At 46.0% G+C, this 13910-nt stretch overlaps 1 protein-coding gene and 1 pseudogene across 1 annotated transcript; both read right to left on the bottom strand.

Moving 5' to 3' along the window:
• Positions 1 to 994: 994 nt before the first annotated feature.
• On the bottom strand, positions 995 to 6102 carry LOC123116875 (wall-associated receptor kinase 2-like; annotated as a pseudogene).
• Positions 6103 to 8337: 2235 nt separating this feature from the next.
• Positions 8338 to 9468, bottom strand: LOC123115008 (wall-associated receptor kinase 3-like). The gene is made up of 2 exons (XM_044536322.1): positions 8799 to 9468; positions 8338 to 8678 (listed from the first exon to the last, which is right to left on the bottom strand). The coding sequence occupies exons 1-2, from the start codon at positions 9466 to 9468 to the stop codon at positions 8338 to 8340; spliced, it is 1011 nt and encodes a 336-aa protein (XP_044392257.1).
• Positions 9469 to 13910: the final 4442 nt, after the last annotated feature.

Below are 13910 nucleotides of genomic sequence, written 5' to 3'. Positions count from 1 at the left end.
CTGCCACTTTGTGAGGATGGTGCGGGGCGTCCGAAGTGTCCCAAATTTTGGATTTTGGTAGTGCCACTGTTCTTCATCCCCATCAGACTTCGTCGGGTGGTAGCGAGCGGCTTCGTCGTGTCACGTCAGCTTGCTCGTGCCGGCATGACCATCGCTCACCACCAGAACCGTGTGCATATGCAGCTATTGGGATCGAGGCAAGTGGAGGAGACAACATAAGATGACTTCGATTATTGGATGGTACTTCTCGTGTACCCAGTCTCGAGTTCCGGGGTGATAACCCTAGGTCTGACCTTGATTGGTTATACCTAGCAATGGCGTCGTTTTTTGCGTCGTTACCCTGGTGAAGGCATTGCTCGGAGTTTTGCTCGGATTTGATCTTCAGGGTGAAAACCCATGTTCTGACCTTTGGTGGTTGGACCGGTGACGGCGGCGTTTGCGCATCGCTCCCTTTCTGGAGGCGTCGCTTTTGAAGAAACTTTCTCGTAGTTCTTGTGTTGTCAAGAATTGGTTGGCGCCCGATGGTCACTGCTGTGTTTCGTCGATCGTTGTGTTTTTTGCTTTAGGGTTTTCTTTTTCTCCATCCGTTTAGGCATAGCTTTGGTCTTGTAAGACTTTGCTTTTTGCCGGCGTGATTGTTTGTGTCTGTGTGTGTGTGTGTTGCATTGGCTGTGTGCATCTTGGTTATGCAGAGGTCGGGTGTGTATTTATTATGATTGTATCGCTTGATGCTACACTATGAGTCAATAAAGAGCACTCTTTATTGAAAAAACTCGTAAGATGTGATCTCGGAAATAAAAAATGTATTATTGTTGTTGCATCCAGTTGGATTGCTTCAAAGAAGCTGATCCCAGACGATCTAGTTGTATGGGAATCTTGGCTCTCTACTTAACATATACTAATTGTTGAGATTTGCACCAAAAGCATGTGCTAGCAACATACACACACATACACCCACATAAAGAGAAAGGTATGAGATAGCCTATGGACATATTGTTGTTTTGCTATGAGTAATATTCAAAGCAGAGAAAAGTTAGTGTACACTGATTGAAGCAACAACTAGCAAACAAAGCCCAAGTCTGGGACAAACCAAAGGAACACTATTGCTTCAGTAATTGAACGCAGGTAAATGACAGATAGTTAACCATGTTACACATGCTCGAGCAAAACTACCGAGGACACCTCGCAGACTCTAGGAACTCTTCTTCCATGCTATACTGCCTCGTCGACCCTTCGTTGCTGCTTCTTCCGTCATTAGTTGGTAAGGACATTTTTATAGTTCTTTTCTTCTCGGATATATCAACCACCGCGCCATCCATGACATATTGCTTGGGTGAATGGAAGTTTTCCAGTGTCAACTCCACTTGACGCATGGTTGGACGATCCTCTCCCCTTAGTTTTACGCATGCCACGGCAAGTATAGCTACCTCATTAACATCCTTTCCTCCTTCTTCCATAACTTGTGGATCTAGTATCTCCAACAGATTGCCTTTTGCAAACAAGGAAACAAAGTGTACAACAAGGCCGTCTCCTTCTAAAGACACATATGAAAATGGCTTCTTTCTTGTCAACAACTCTATTAGCATGACTCCAAAGCTATAAACATCACTTTTCTCGGTAAGCCGTCCGGTGTAGAAGTACATAGGATCTAAATATCCAACTGTACCTTGCACCATTGTTGTTAAACCCGATTTCTCTACAGAAATATACCTTGAAGCTCCAAAATCTGCTACCTTTGATGTTAGAGTATCATCCAATAGTATATTAACAGATTTGATGTCTCAACTGCTATCCGCAGCCTATGGATGATAGGTACCGAAGCTGTTGAGTGAAGATATGCAAGAGATCTGGCTGTTTCAACTGCTATCCGCAGCCTATTGTCCCATGACAATGATCTTGGTCCTTCAACATGAAGATGGTCATAAAGGGTTCTGTTGGATATGAACTCATATATCAACATTGGCACTTCAGTTTCAAGACAACAACCATAGAGTTTTACGACATTTCGGTGATTGATCTGTGACAGTATAGCAACCTCATTAATGAACTCATCAATCTCCTTTTGAACTACCTTCTTTGGTTTCTTGATGGCGACAACATGGAGGTCTGATAAAATCCCCTTATAGACAGTACCATGCCCTCCACCACCAAGCTCACGAGATTTATCAAAATTATTTGTTGCCTTCTCTAACTCTTCCAAGGTTATGATCATTTTTTCTGCAATATCAGTTCTCTGAGACACCAATTGTTGCAGTAGTTGCCCACGATTCTGCTCAAAGAACTTGCGTTTCAACATCTGCGCCCTTCGACATTTCAATTGGGAGAAAATGAATAATCCAGCGAAAACCATAAGTATGAGAGCCGTCCCACTGGCAACTCCTACAATGACACTTGTACCTGAAAATATACATATGTTATTGATATTACCATGGCAGAATAATGCCTTGGATATACACCCCACATGCTAATAAATGAAAGAAAATATAACTTTTTTGAAGCATTTTAGTGACGAGAATGCAAATACACCATACTGGTGTGAGATACTCCCTCCGTCCAGAATTACTTGTCGTAGAAATGGATAAAAATCGATGTATGTATTCATTTTCGCGACAAGTAATTCTTGACAGAGGGAGTAGTATCTTTTCGGAATTACCATTATTGAAATGCTAGCTGTTGTTGTCTTTATTTGAAAACGCAAAACTAAGGAAATCCTCCCGAAGTTGCAGAGAGTTGCTCACCTTTAAAGGACTTGTGGCCACCTGCAGAGTGTGCAAGCCAAAGGAAACAAAAATAAATTCAGTACAGTAATGAGTACATGCATAGTACCAGTATGCATATGGACAAAGTAACAATATGCTAAATGTTAACCTGTGCATCCATCGACCATGTACGGGTTACCGCTGTAGCCATCGCTACACTGGCATGAGTAGCCTCTTATCCCTAGATTGCAGTAACTGTTCTTGCTCTTGCAAATGTTGCCTGCCACTTCCATAGGATAGGACAACTCGTATAATTTGATCTCTTCAAGTTTTCTGCTTTGGGCAATGCCGAATCCAAGATCTCCCACTGTAGAACAATAGGAATCACCTTCGTTGCCGAGTCACTGGAGAGCATTGTGAGATTGAACCATCCCTCCTCCGCTATCAGCGCATAGGAGGACATGGTTTTTAAGTCCAATGTGTTGCTCTCGTCAAGCCACTCGAGCCACAGCATTTTGGGCATGCCGTGCGACGACATGGAGATACGCGACTGGCAGCAACCCATGCCATAGCAGTACTTGTTTTGTCCTCCAGTGCTAACTTTAGTGGTGCCGCCTGTATTGTTGAAGGAGCAAAATGAGGAGCACCCGCTAATGATGCCGGGTTTGGCATCGTCTCCGGCAGTCAGCTTCGCCTTCACATTGCACCCTGTCAGGATGAGCTCATTGCGGGTGGACAGGGAGTATGGTGTCTCTCTATTTGCCGTGAAGACTTTATCGAAACTGAAGTCCGCATCACGTTTGGTGGTGACACTAGTAAGGGCACCGGTGCCGATGACGCGCACCGTGGTGTTTTGAAGGGAGATTTCGACGACTCGAAAGGCGTCGTAGTCATCGAGTAGAAGCTGTAGGGACTCGCCGTTGATACTTGTGTAGTCGCAGGTGAGGTTGAAGCCTGGCCAGTAGCAGTAGGAAGCCCCAAAGCCGAACGGGTATGGGACCTGCACGTCTCCGCATGACCTATTGCAGCTACCTACAAGTGCAACAAGTGAAGAAGGTTGACTGAAACAAAGTACATACACAAATAATTATAGGTGTTTGGCTACAACTTGGCTTCAATTATCTTGAAGGTAAATCAGGCTCACCTGTGACGGGAGTGATGCATCCGCCAGTTGCGTTGTCACGATGCGTTCCTGATGGACAACCACAGTCGTACGATCCTTCCTTGTTGATACATGGACCAAGGCACCGACTGCCTGGCTCTTCACACTCGTTGATATCTACACCATGTTATATCGCCGACGAAGCAATACATGCAAATTAAGTATTATGTTCTCAAAACCAAAGAAACTGAACAACACTAAAGCTATACCAAGTATGTTTTTCTTTTTTGCCGGAGGATGCTGTACTAACTAGATACTCCCTCAGTTTTTATTACTTTGCATATTAGCTTTGTCTTAAGTCAAGTTTCCACATTTTTTACCAAGTTTATAGACTAATATACAGATTAAATAAAAAGAGGGAATACTCACTTACTATGTTTTTGATCGAACTTGGTTAGTCAAACTTTATAAAGTGTGACTAAGGAAAAAGCTAATATGGAGAATACCAACTTACTTACATGGAAAGTCTTGAGAACATTCTACTCTAAAACACATACATAGTACTCTACCACTGTTCCTACATATAAGATGTTTTTGCAGTTCAAATTAAACTGTAAAAACATCTTACATTTAGGAACTGAGGGTGTATATCATATATAGACTGTACGCATCAATGGAATATACACCCTTTATATAAAAATATAAGACGAAAATTCAGTTCGGCTCCCGAGAGCACGTGCTCCTGGGCAAAAAAACTATTTTTGGAATGTCAAAAGAATCAAGACAGAATTTTAATTTGTTGTTAGTCACATCCAAATGCTACATGCAAATTTTAAGGCCAAAAGGTTAAGCATTTTGGCCAGTGCAAAAAAATATATTACACCAGATGTTATCCCAAATTTGTTTTTCCCACCAACGAAACACTCCTGCTCCATTTCACATGAAAATTGTCAAGCATGCTTGCAACACTAACACTAACATTGACAAAAAATATCAGAATTTTTTGAAAACATTAACAAAATTGTTTTTGCGGTACTCTCACCCGGGAGCATGTGCTCTTGGGAGCCAAAATGCCCCTCCCAATATAAGATGTTTATTGACACTATGATAAAAAAGTCTTATACTTTCATAGAGAGGGAGTAGAACAAAATTAATGAGTTTGTGCAAATGCTAGTCTAAATAATATGCGGTCATACTAACTAGCCTCCTAAGAAGAGTGAGCGAATGACATGATATAGTATGCAACATAATGCATTGCAAGTGGAAAGCGAAGGAAAAACCTTGGCATCCGCGTGGGAGGTAGGGATTGCCTTCATAACCCTCGTCGCAGAAGCATGTATAGCCCCGTGCACCTTTGTTGCAGGATGCGTGGTTGCTTCGGCACACGGTTCGGGCAGCTTCGGCGGGGCACTCCGAGGAGCTTGTGTTGCTGTCAGGCTCCGCGCCATGGCTGGCGACCTCCCAGTCAAGCAACACGGGAACAGCCACCGACGGACGCGTTCCCTTCCATAGCAGATCGTAGGAGAAACGCGTCTGCTCGAACCACCCATTCATGGCGACGTACACGCGGGGCGGCCACCGTCGGTCGGCCGTGCCGTTCCACCCAAGCCACCGGAGCTCCACGCCGTAGGAGCCGCTGTGCGGGACCTTTCCCGCTCTCCGGTCCTGGTAGTTGGTGAGGACGGCCGACTGGCAGCAGGCTATGCCAGAGCACACCATGCTGGTGGGGTGCCTAGACAGCGGGAACCCGTTGAAGTCAGATCCGTCGACATCCTCGGTCTCACAGAACGAGGAGCAGCCGGCGACGGTGACGTGGCCGTTCTTTAGCGTCGCCTGCGCGTTGCAGCCCGTCAGGATGAGATCGTTGTTGAAGGCCAGCGAGTAGGGCCCGTCGTCCCTGAGGCCGCCGCCGAACGCGCAGGCGCCGTTCTCGTCGAGCCTTATGTCGCCTTGGCGCACGACGGTGATAGCGGACCCGAGGAGGATGTCCTCCACGACCTGGAGGCTGCCGTCGCCGAGGAGGAGCCGCGGCGGGCTGCTCCGGCGGTCGCAGGTGAGGTTGAACCCCGGCCAGTAGCACCTTTCCGGGCCCACCCCAAACGGGCACGGCACGCTCACGTTGCCGCAGCTGGTCGCGCAGCCCGGCATCCCGATCCCCCGCGGTGCTGCTGCGGCTCCGACGATGAATGAGAGCGGCGGCGGCAGCAGCAGCAGCAGCAAAAGCGCCGCCGCTGCCTCCGAGATCGAGATGGTTGCTCTAGTGTGCGCCATTGATAGATGGATGGAGCTCAATTTGTTGCCCTGCCAAGCGCTGCTGTTGCACTGATCGGTCAACTACTGTACTGAGGTGTGAGGATAGGCGCCGGCGGCCGTCGGTGTTCATATCTCACCTACCGCTAGCTAGCGATGCTACACTACTAATTAATCCGTCCGATGGAGATTTACATCGACAATGTAGTTTATTAGCAAGAAGTCAGTGATTGCATGTGGAGCTCACTCACTCCTACTGCAACGGCTCCATCGGTCAGATTACCAGTGGGCAGGGGGAGATCGATCGATGTCGGCACAAAATCTGACCGACAAGGTGGTCGATTAATGCATGTCCTGACACCTTCTAATTACTCTCTCTTGGTTCCATAATGTAGTGCAAATAGATTTGCTAAAAAGTCAATCATCAGAAATTTTGATCAAATTTGTGAAGAAAAACATTTACATCAAAAGTGCCTAACTTATATCCTTAGATTCACTATAAGATGAACTTTCATACTTTATATATTTTGTATTGTAGATATAAATAGTTATCTCTAAAACTTGATCTAAGTTTTCAAAATCTGACATAAAGAAAAATTGTACGTACTATATTATGCAACGGAGAGCGTTGTAATTACTTGCCCTTTTATAGGCCACATGCATGTTGTTCCTCATCAAGCATTACCCAAGCATAAGCAAAAGCCAGCACACAATGCTGCTGCGGCTCCGACGATGAATGAGAGCAACGTCGGCGGCAGCAGCAAAAGCGCCGCCGTCGCGGAGATCGAAATGGTGGCTGTCGTGTGCACCATTGCTAGATGGACGGAACTCAATGTGCAGCCCTGCCTGACTGATGTACGGAGTATAGGCTCAGGCGGCCGTCGGAGATCTCACCTACCGCGCGTTAGCTACCGAGCAGAGTACCGCTACGCTACTAATTAATCCTTTCGAAGCCAGGATTGCATGTGGGAGATCGATGTATGCACATGATCTGACCAAAAACATGGTCAACTTTTCGGGACGGGGCACATGCATGTACCTTATCGAGCATTACTCTTTCCTTTCCGCCGGGCGTGCTCAACTGGGTATATCTGCAAATTGACTCTAGCTGGGATTTAGGAGTAGAATCAAAATGGATGCAAATGGCTAAGCAAAGAATTAGCGTGCGTGCGTGCTAACGTACGGTGGGGATTATTAACACGGGAGTGTGGTGCATATAGTACTGGAGCAACTTTGAAACACAATGAAATATCCCAGCGGCATCTCTAGCCGGTCACATATTATCCTAAATCGAACAATTCTACTCTCTATCTCACTTTACAAATTTTTGTAGGGAAATCACTGTTCTGCAGCTAACCGACCCCCTATAACTTAATCTCTTGGAACTGACATCTGTTCACTCAATTCATGGAGCACCTAGGCTGCGCCGGCGAGGAAGGCCACAAGGCGCAGCGCGTGTTGTTCTCGACGTGCAGCTGCGAGCAGAATGGCGAGCACATGAAACAACTCCAGGATGAGAGAGTCGCGGCGTGTTGGTAGCGGGGAAGAGCTTGCGATGCAGGACAGATGGAGGTATCACTCCCACGTGCCCAAGTTATTTTGTTGGCTGGTCATAGTGGGGAGTAACTTAGACTAGTAACATACTCCCTCTGGTCCTTTTTACTCTGCACATTGGATTTGCCGAAAGTCAAACTTAGCTAAGTTTGACCAAATTTATATTAGAAATTATTAACATCTATAATATCTAATAAATATAATATGAAAATATATTCCGAGATGAATCTAATGATGTTGGTGTTGTTATGTAAATGTCAATAATTTTTTATATAAACTTGGTCAAAGTTGGATGAGATTGACTTCAGACAAACCTAATATGCAGAGTAAAAAGGACCGGAGGGAGTACATATGTTACTAGTCCATGTTACTACCTTGTGATTGTTGTGTCAATGAGCGAACATGAGCTCACCTGAGCATGTAGCAAGCGGGCTAATTATTTCACCGTTACGAAACCCACAACTGTTTTTTTGGAGGAACCCACAACTACTTATCTCCTTTTGTCTTGCAAATGCCCTTTCACCGCTAGCTCATCTCTCATGGACAACAACATCAGTACTGAACTATATAACAAAACAAAGCTGGTGATCTTGCAAATGAAGTCTTTGATTTGAGCAGAAATTCGCAAAGGTACTATTGGATAACTAGATATACATCAAAACAATTTTGTTGAGTCAACATAAGAAATTTTTTCCTTGAGCACAATTTCACTAAGTTGGAAACTTGGAATAATTATGTCCCTTGTAAACCAGACTGCCGAGGATAACTTGCAGATAGTATGAACTCTTCTTCCATACTATACCGTCTTGTCGAGCCCTCATTAACTTTTCTAACTAACTTATTAGATTGAACACCTACTTCGATACCATTCTTGTAAACTTTTTTAGCCACTACCTTATCTAAAATATGCTCCTCGGATGCACATATGCCTTCAAGCATCAACTCCACTTGCCTCATGGTTGGACGGTCCTCTCCACTTAATTTCACACATGCTGTTGCAATAGCAGCCACTTCTTGGACTTCTTTGCCCCCTTCCTCAATAACTTGTGGATCTAATATCTGGAGCAAATTCCCTTCTAGAAACAAGGTAACAAAATGTACAACAAGACCCTCATCATCTGAGGACGAATATGAAAATGGCTTCTTCCTGGTTAGCAGTTCCACAAGGACAACCCCAGAACTGTAAACATCACTTTTCGCCGTGAGCCGCCCAGTGTAAAAGTACATAGGGTCCCAGTATCCTCGTGTACCTTGAGCTCTTGTTGTTAACCCAGATTTCTCCATCGGAATGTACCTTGAAGCTCCAAAGTCAGCTACCTTTACTGTGAGAGTATCATCCAAAAGTATGTTAGCGGACTTGACATCTCTGTGGATGATAGGTACTGCCACAGTTGTGTGAAGATAGGCGAGCGACTTGGCTGTTTCAGTGGCTATGCGCAGCCTGTTGTTCCACGACAATGATATTGGTCCTTCAACATGAAGATAATCATAAAGAGTCCCGTTGGATATGAACTCATATACCAACATCGGGACTTCAGTTTCAAGGCAGAAACCATAGAGTTTTAGGACATTTTTGTGGTTGATTTGTGATAGGATGGCAACCTCATTTATAAACTCATCAATCTCCCTTGAAAGAACCTTCTTTGGTTTCTTGATGGCCACAATATGTTGGTTCGATAAAATCCCTTTGTAAACAGTACCATGCCCTCCACCGCCAACCACAAGATCTTTATCAAAATTGCGTGTTGCCTTGTTTAGCTCTTCCAAGGTTATGATCATTTGTTCTGCAATACCAGTTCTTTGAGATACCAACTGTTCCAGCAATTGTCCATGATTTTGCTCAATGAACTTCTGTTTTAACATCAGCGTTCTCCTATGTTTCAATTTCTTGGAAACAAACAGTGAAGTGAGAACCCAAATCATGAGACCCGCCCCGCAAGAAAGTCCTACAATCACACTTATATTTGGAAAAAAACATAGATCTTTAATCTGTCTATTGATATGCAAAATAAAGAAATTATTATTGTGACTATTCCATATCTATGGTGTGTCTAGACATGCTAACCAAACAACACATACATAAAAAAAAATCATGTTGTCGTAATAATGAGAAGAACCAAATTAAGTTGAGTAAGAATTAAATAGCAATACAGAGGTGACTCGTAAATACTAGTATTCATCATCGTCTTAAGTTGGTCGCCTTTAAGTGTCACGGGGCCACCTGTAGCATAAAGGAAAAAAAGAGCCAAATTCAGTTAACTACATAATGGATAAAGTATATTAACGTTTTCATTTAAGTGGCCATGTACATGTACGTTGCTAACCTTTGCATCCATTCATGACACCGGCAAGTATAACCTCCGTTTCCTGGTTTGCAGTGGCTGTGTTTGCTCTTGCAAATATTGGCGGCTACCTCCATAGGACAATTTTGAAGTGACTTCATCTTGGCGTTGGGTAAGCCTGATGATTGCAACACCTCCCACTGAAGAATAATAGGAACATTAGGCTAAAATTTGACTTGCTTTGAGACGCTTGCATTTGCTGTTTGGAGATGAGGCGATTGTCAAACCATCCCTCCTCTGCGATTAGCACATATGGTGGCCGCGAGATGTTATCCTGGACACTATTGATGTCGAAAAATTTGAAGTTCATCGTATCAGGCATGCCATCAGTTGACGTAGATATACATGCCCTGCAACAACCCACACCATAACAACTATAGTCGTCGCTGTCATGGCTTGCAATTGGCACCCTCCTGGCTTTGATGTCCGAGTTGGAGCAAAAAGTGGCTCAAACGCTGATGATGTTTGGGTCGTCACCAGGCCCTAGCAGTGTTGCTTGGACATTGCATCCTGACAGGATGAGCTCGTTGCGGTTGGACAGAGAGAAGAGTGCATCCCCTTGATCAGTCAGGGTCATCCACACAAGGGGATGCACTCTTCAGTACAGCCCTCCTGGAGACATTATCGAAGCTAAAACGTTATCTCCTGAAGAGTCTCCACACAAGTCTCCAGGAGGGCTCAATCGTGGAACCGGCAAACAGGGCTTTGTAGCACGATTTGGCGGAGTACGCGCCGTTCGACACCCAGCGCCAGGTGAGGGTGTCCGGGGCGTCGGAAAGGGTGGTCTGCTGGATCCGCGTCCAAAGGTGAACGTACTGCACAAGTGTCGCGGGGGCCAGGTGGCCCTGCACGCCTGCGGCCGCAGTGCGCGCCTTGCGGTGGTTTTCCGCGGCTTTTCTTTGGTTGGTACGACGGTGTCGGTGCGTGCACGTTGTGAGCATGTGTACCATATTTCTCAAAAGGAAGAAAATATCACTAAACAAATTTGGGGTATAAATTTAATCCAAATAAAACTGCATGTGGGTCTAATTAATTAATGTGCAAATTCAGAAGTAAAATGTGGGAAGAAAAATTTGAACCTTGGCATCCGTCGGGGATGTAGGGATTGCCTTCGTAGCCCTCTTTGCAGTAGCACCTATAGCCTCCTCGTACACCACCACCATTACAGATGAGCAATGCTACTTCTACGTGCATATTGTTACCTATCTTACGATAAAAGATGATTTGGCAGCAGCTAATTGGATATTAGTGAAGCCGCCGGGCTCACCCCCTGAAAATCAGGGGGGGGGGGGCGTTTAGTTTTGTTGTAAGGAAGTTACTTAGGAACACGTAAAAGTTTACGTAGGTCTAGGATTTTCGATTACAGATGACGGTGGAAGAAGAAGATATATTGCTGTGACGATGCTTGAAATATGCTTTCGCCCCGCTATAGCAACCACCCGATACAACATTCCGATTAACGCTGGGGTTAATAGCACAAGCACACCCAAAAGAAAATACAAGAGAAAATAAGAGGAAAAAAATGCCAACAACGCCGGATCAACGAAAGCTACGACAGCCTGCGACCGCTGCGCCCACCGAAGATAACCACCACGCTCCAAAGTCACCGAGTTGCCGTGTACCAAGCACCACCTTCAAGAAGGAATGCGACGATGATGACACTGCTGCCCGGACGAATCCTAGGATGTCTCCCGGTATACGAAGGGTAGAGGGAGGAGAGGGTCACCCGACGCCCTTCAAGAAGGATGGCGGCGCCCGCAGGCGTCACCGCGTTGGTGCCGGCAAGACCCGACATGGAATTCTCCCGATCCCTCGCGCCCGCCACCCAGGACCAACCTTCGGCTCCACCACACCCGCCGCCCACCAACATGCGCCAACACTGTCACGAGGACACCGCCGTCGTCTCACCACATCCAACGAAGCGAGGCCGGCCGGATCCAAACGAGACACCTGTAGACAAGGACCGGCAGCACCGCAGCGACGAGGGAGGGAACAACCTCCACCAGCTTAGGCGGTAGCAAACCGGGCATAGCAGCAGAGGCACACCAGACCAAATGTTCGGCCGGGCCCAGAATGGGCCCGTGAAGCTCAGCCGCCATGCTGCAGCAGTCGCGGCACAGCAGCCGCCGTCCCTGTCGCGAGGAGCTCGCCAGAACCACCGGGGAATAACCCACCGCGGCCCACCAGCAGGCCCGCTCCGACCCAGATAGGGCCCATAGGGCCTAGATCTGGGCTAGCCATGGGCCGTCACCGCCGCCGTCCAGATCCGCGACCGGAACGTCATCGGCCGAAGGGCTCTACCGCTAGGACCGCTCGCCCGAGCCGTGATCCAGCGACGGGGGAAGAAGGGGGGGCCGCTACCACCGGACTGTGGGGTGCCACGCGGGCAACGCCCGGCCGCGCCCGCCGGCGGCAGCGGCGAGGGGGAAGGGGGGCAGCAACTCGCGGGGAGGGGGAGTAGTGGGGAACCTCCCCGATCGCGTCGCTCGGGAAGGGCGACCGTGTGTGTGTGTGTGTGTGTGTGTGTGTGTGTGTGTGTGTGTGTGTGTGTTTTCACTCTATTGCTTACGAGAAGGATCTTGGGCGAACTCCCAGCTCAGCCAAACTGATACTCCCGTGGCGACATCCTTCGCCGGCGGCCGTTTGGGATGGAAGAGCTTGTCTGAGACCTTCTTGTTCTCGAACCACCCCTTTTTGGCGACGAACACGCGCGTGGGCATCCGCTCCTCGTCGGCGGTGCGGTTGTTCCGGCCGAACCGCTCGAGCTGCACGGAGTTAGAGGACCCTGCTGCCGTCGCTGCCTTGACTACGACGACGGGCGCCTGGCAGCAGCCTTCGCCGGTGCACAGCATGCTGCTCTCCAGGCTGGACGGCATGTACCCCAAGGGCCCGTGCACAGTGCATGTGTTAGTAAAGTCTTCGTGCGTTAAGTACACACCTTGCCAAACGCGCTGCTTTCCGGAAAGTACGGAATATCTCTCTGGAGTGTGCACGCTGTGCGCAAAGGCAGAGTGATATATCTCGCTCTTCACAAGTTTTATGTTGCATCAGCTCAAATTTTGTTCTTCTACGAGAAAATTTGCCTTTGTGTTCCAACGGGGACATAAACTCTAATAGTCCAACATCGATCTAGGTGGGATTACATCATTGTGAACATGTGCATCATAACTCAAGCCTGATCAAGCAATAATATAACGGCACTAATTGTTCATTAATCTGCTCGATCATTATGATGCAAGAAGTCAAAAAATAAAGAGTTAAATTTGGCTCTTTGTTGGGAAAATAGGCAATATGTTGTTTGCGCTAGAACTATATTTACAAGGGATTATAGTTCACTCAGAAATCTGAGATTATTTGCCTCTAGAAACGAACATCTGCACTGATGCATTTCTTACCACCAAATTAGAACTCATTTTTTTCTCTTAAGGATCATATAGAAGAGTGATGTAACTTCTTAATGGGGGAGCTAAGTAATCAAGGAGCAGGTAGGAAAATAAGTAGTTGTTTAGGAAATGGAAAATTGATATATCTCAACATATATGATATATCAATATATAAATTAAGTCTTCCATATAACAATACTACAAAGCTACATTTCTATTTTTTCGTCTATATTTATGATTAGCTACTAGGCCCATCATACAAGACAAATCTGTATTACATTCATGATGTCATCTTCATCTTCACTAATGGATGATGATAAAGGTGCTAAATGATATATCTTTCATTTTCAGTAAGCCACTAGACTTTATTAATTAACAATAACCAATGTACAGTAAGAAGATAAAACAAATATGACAGAAGGATCCTGATGATTAATAAATAAATTATACTACCTTTGTACCAAAATATCAAGTTTTTTAGGCTAAAGTAAGCAACAAAAGCGTCTTATATTTTGATACGAAGGGAGTATATGTTATTGCTCATTGATGAATTAATTTCTTTTTTGCCCGTGTAAACAAT

Source organism: Triticum aestivum, chromosome 5B (genome assembly GCF_018294505.1).
Source record: "Triticum aestivum cultivar Chinese Spring chromosome 5B, IWGSC CS RefSeq v2.1, whole genome shotgun sequence".
Classification (NCBI taxonomy): Eukaryota; Viridiplantae; Streptophyta; class Magnoliopsida; order Poales; family Poaceae; genus Triticum; species Triticum aestivum.
This window is presented reverse-complemented; position numbering and strand designations above follow the sequence as displayed.

Excerpts from the sequence above, each read along its gene's own strand:
- LOC123115008 (XM_044536322.1), bottom strand. The coding sequence starts at position 9,468 with ATGTTAAAACAGAAGTTCATTGAGCAAAATCATGGACAATTGCTGGAA. Across the intron at positions 8,679-8,798 it reads TGGGCGGCTCACGGCGAAAA|GGAATTTGCTCCAGATATTA; the intron begins GTGATGTTTACA and ends TGTTTCTAGAAG.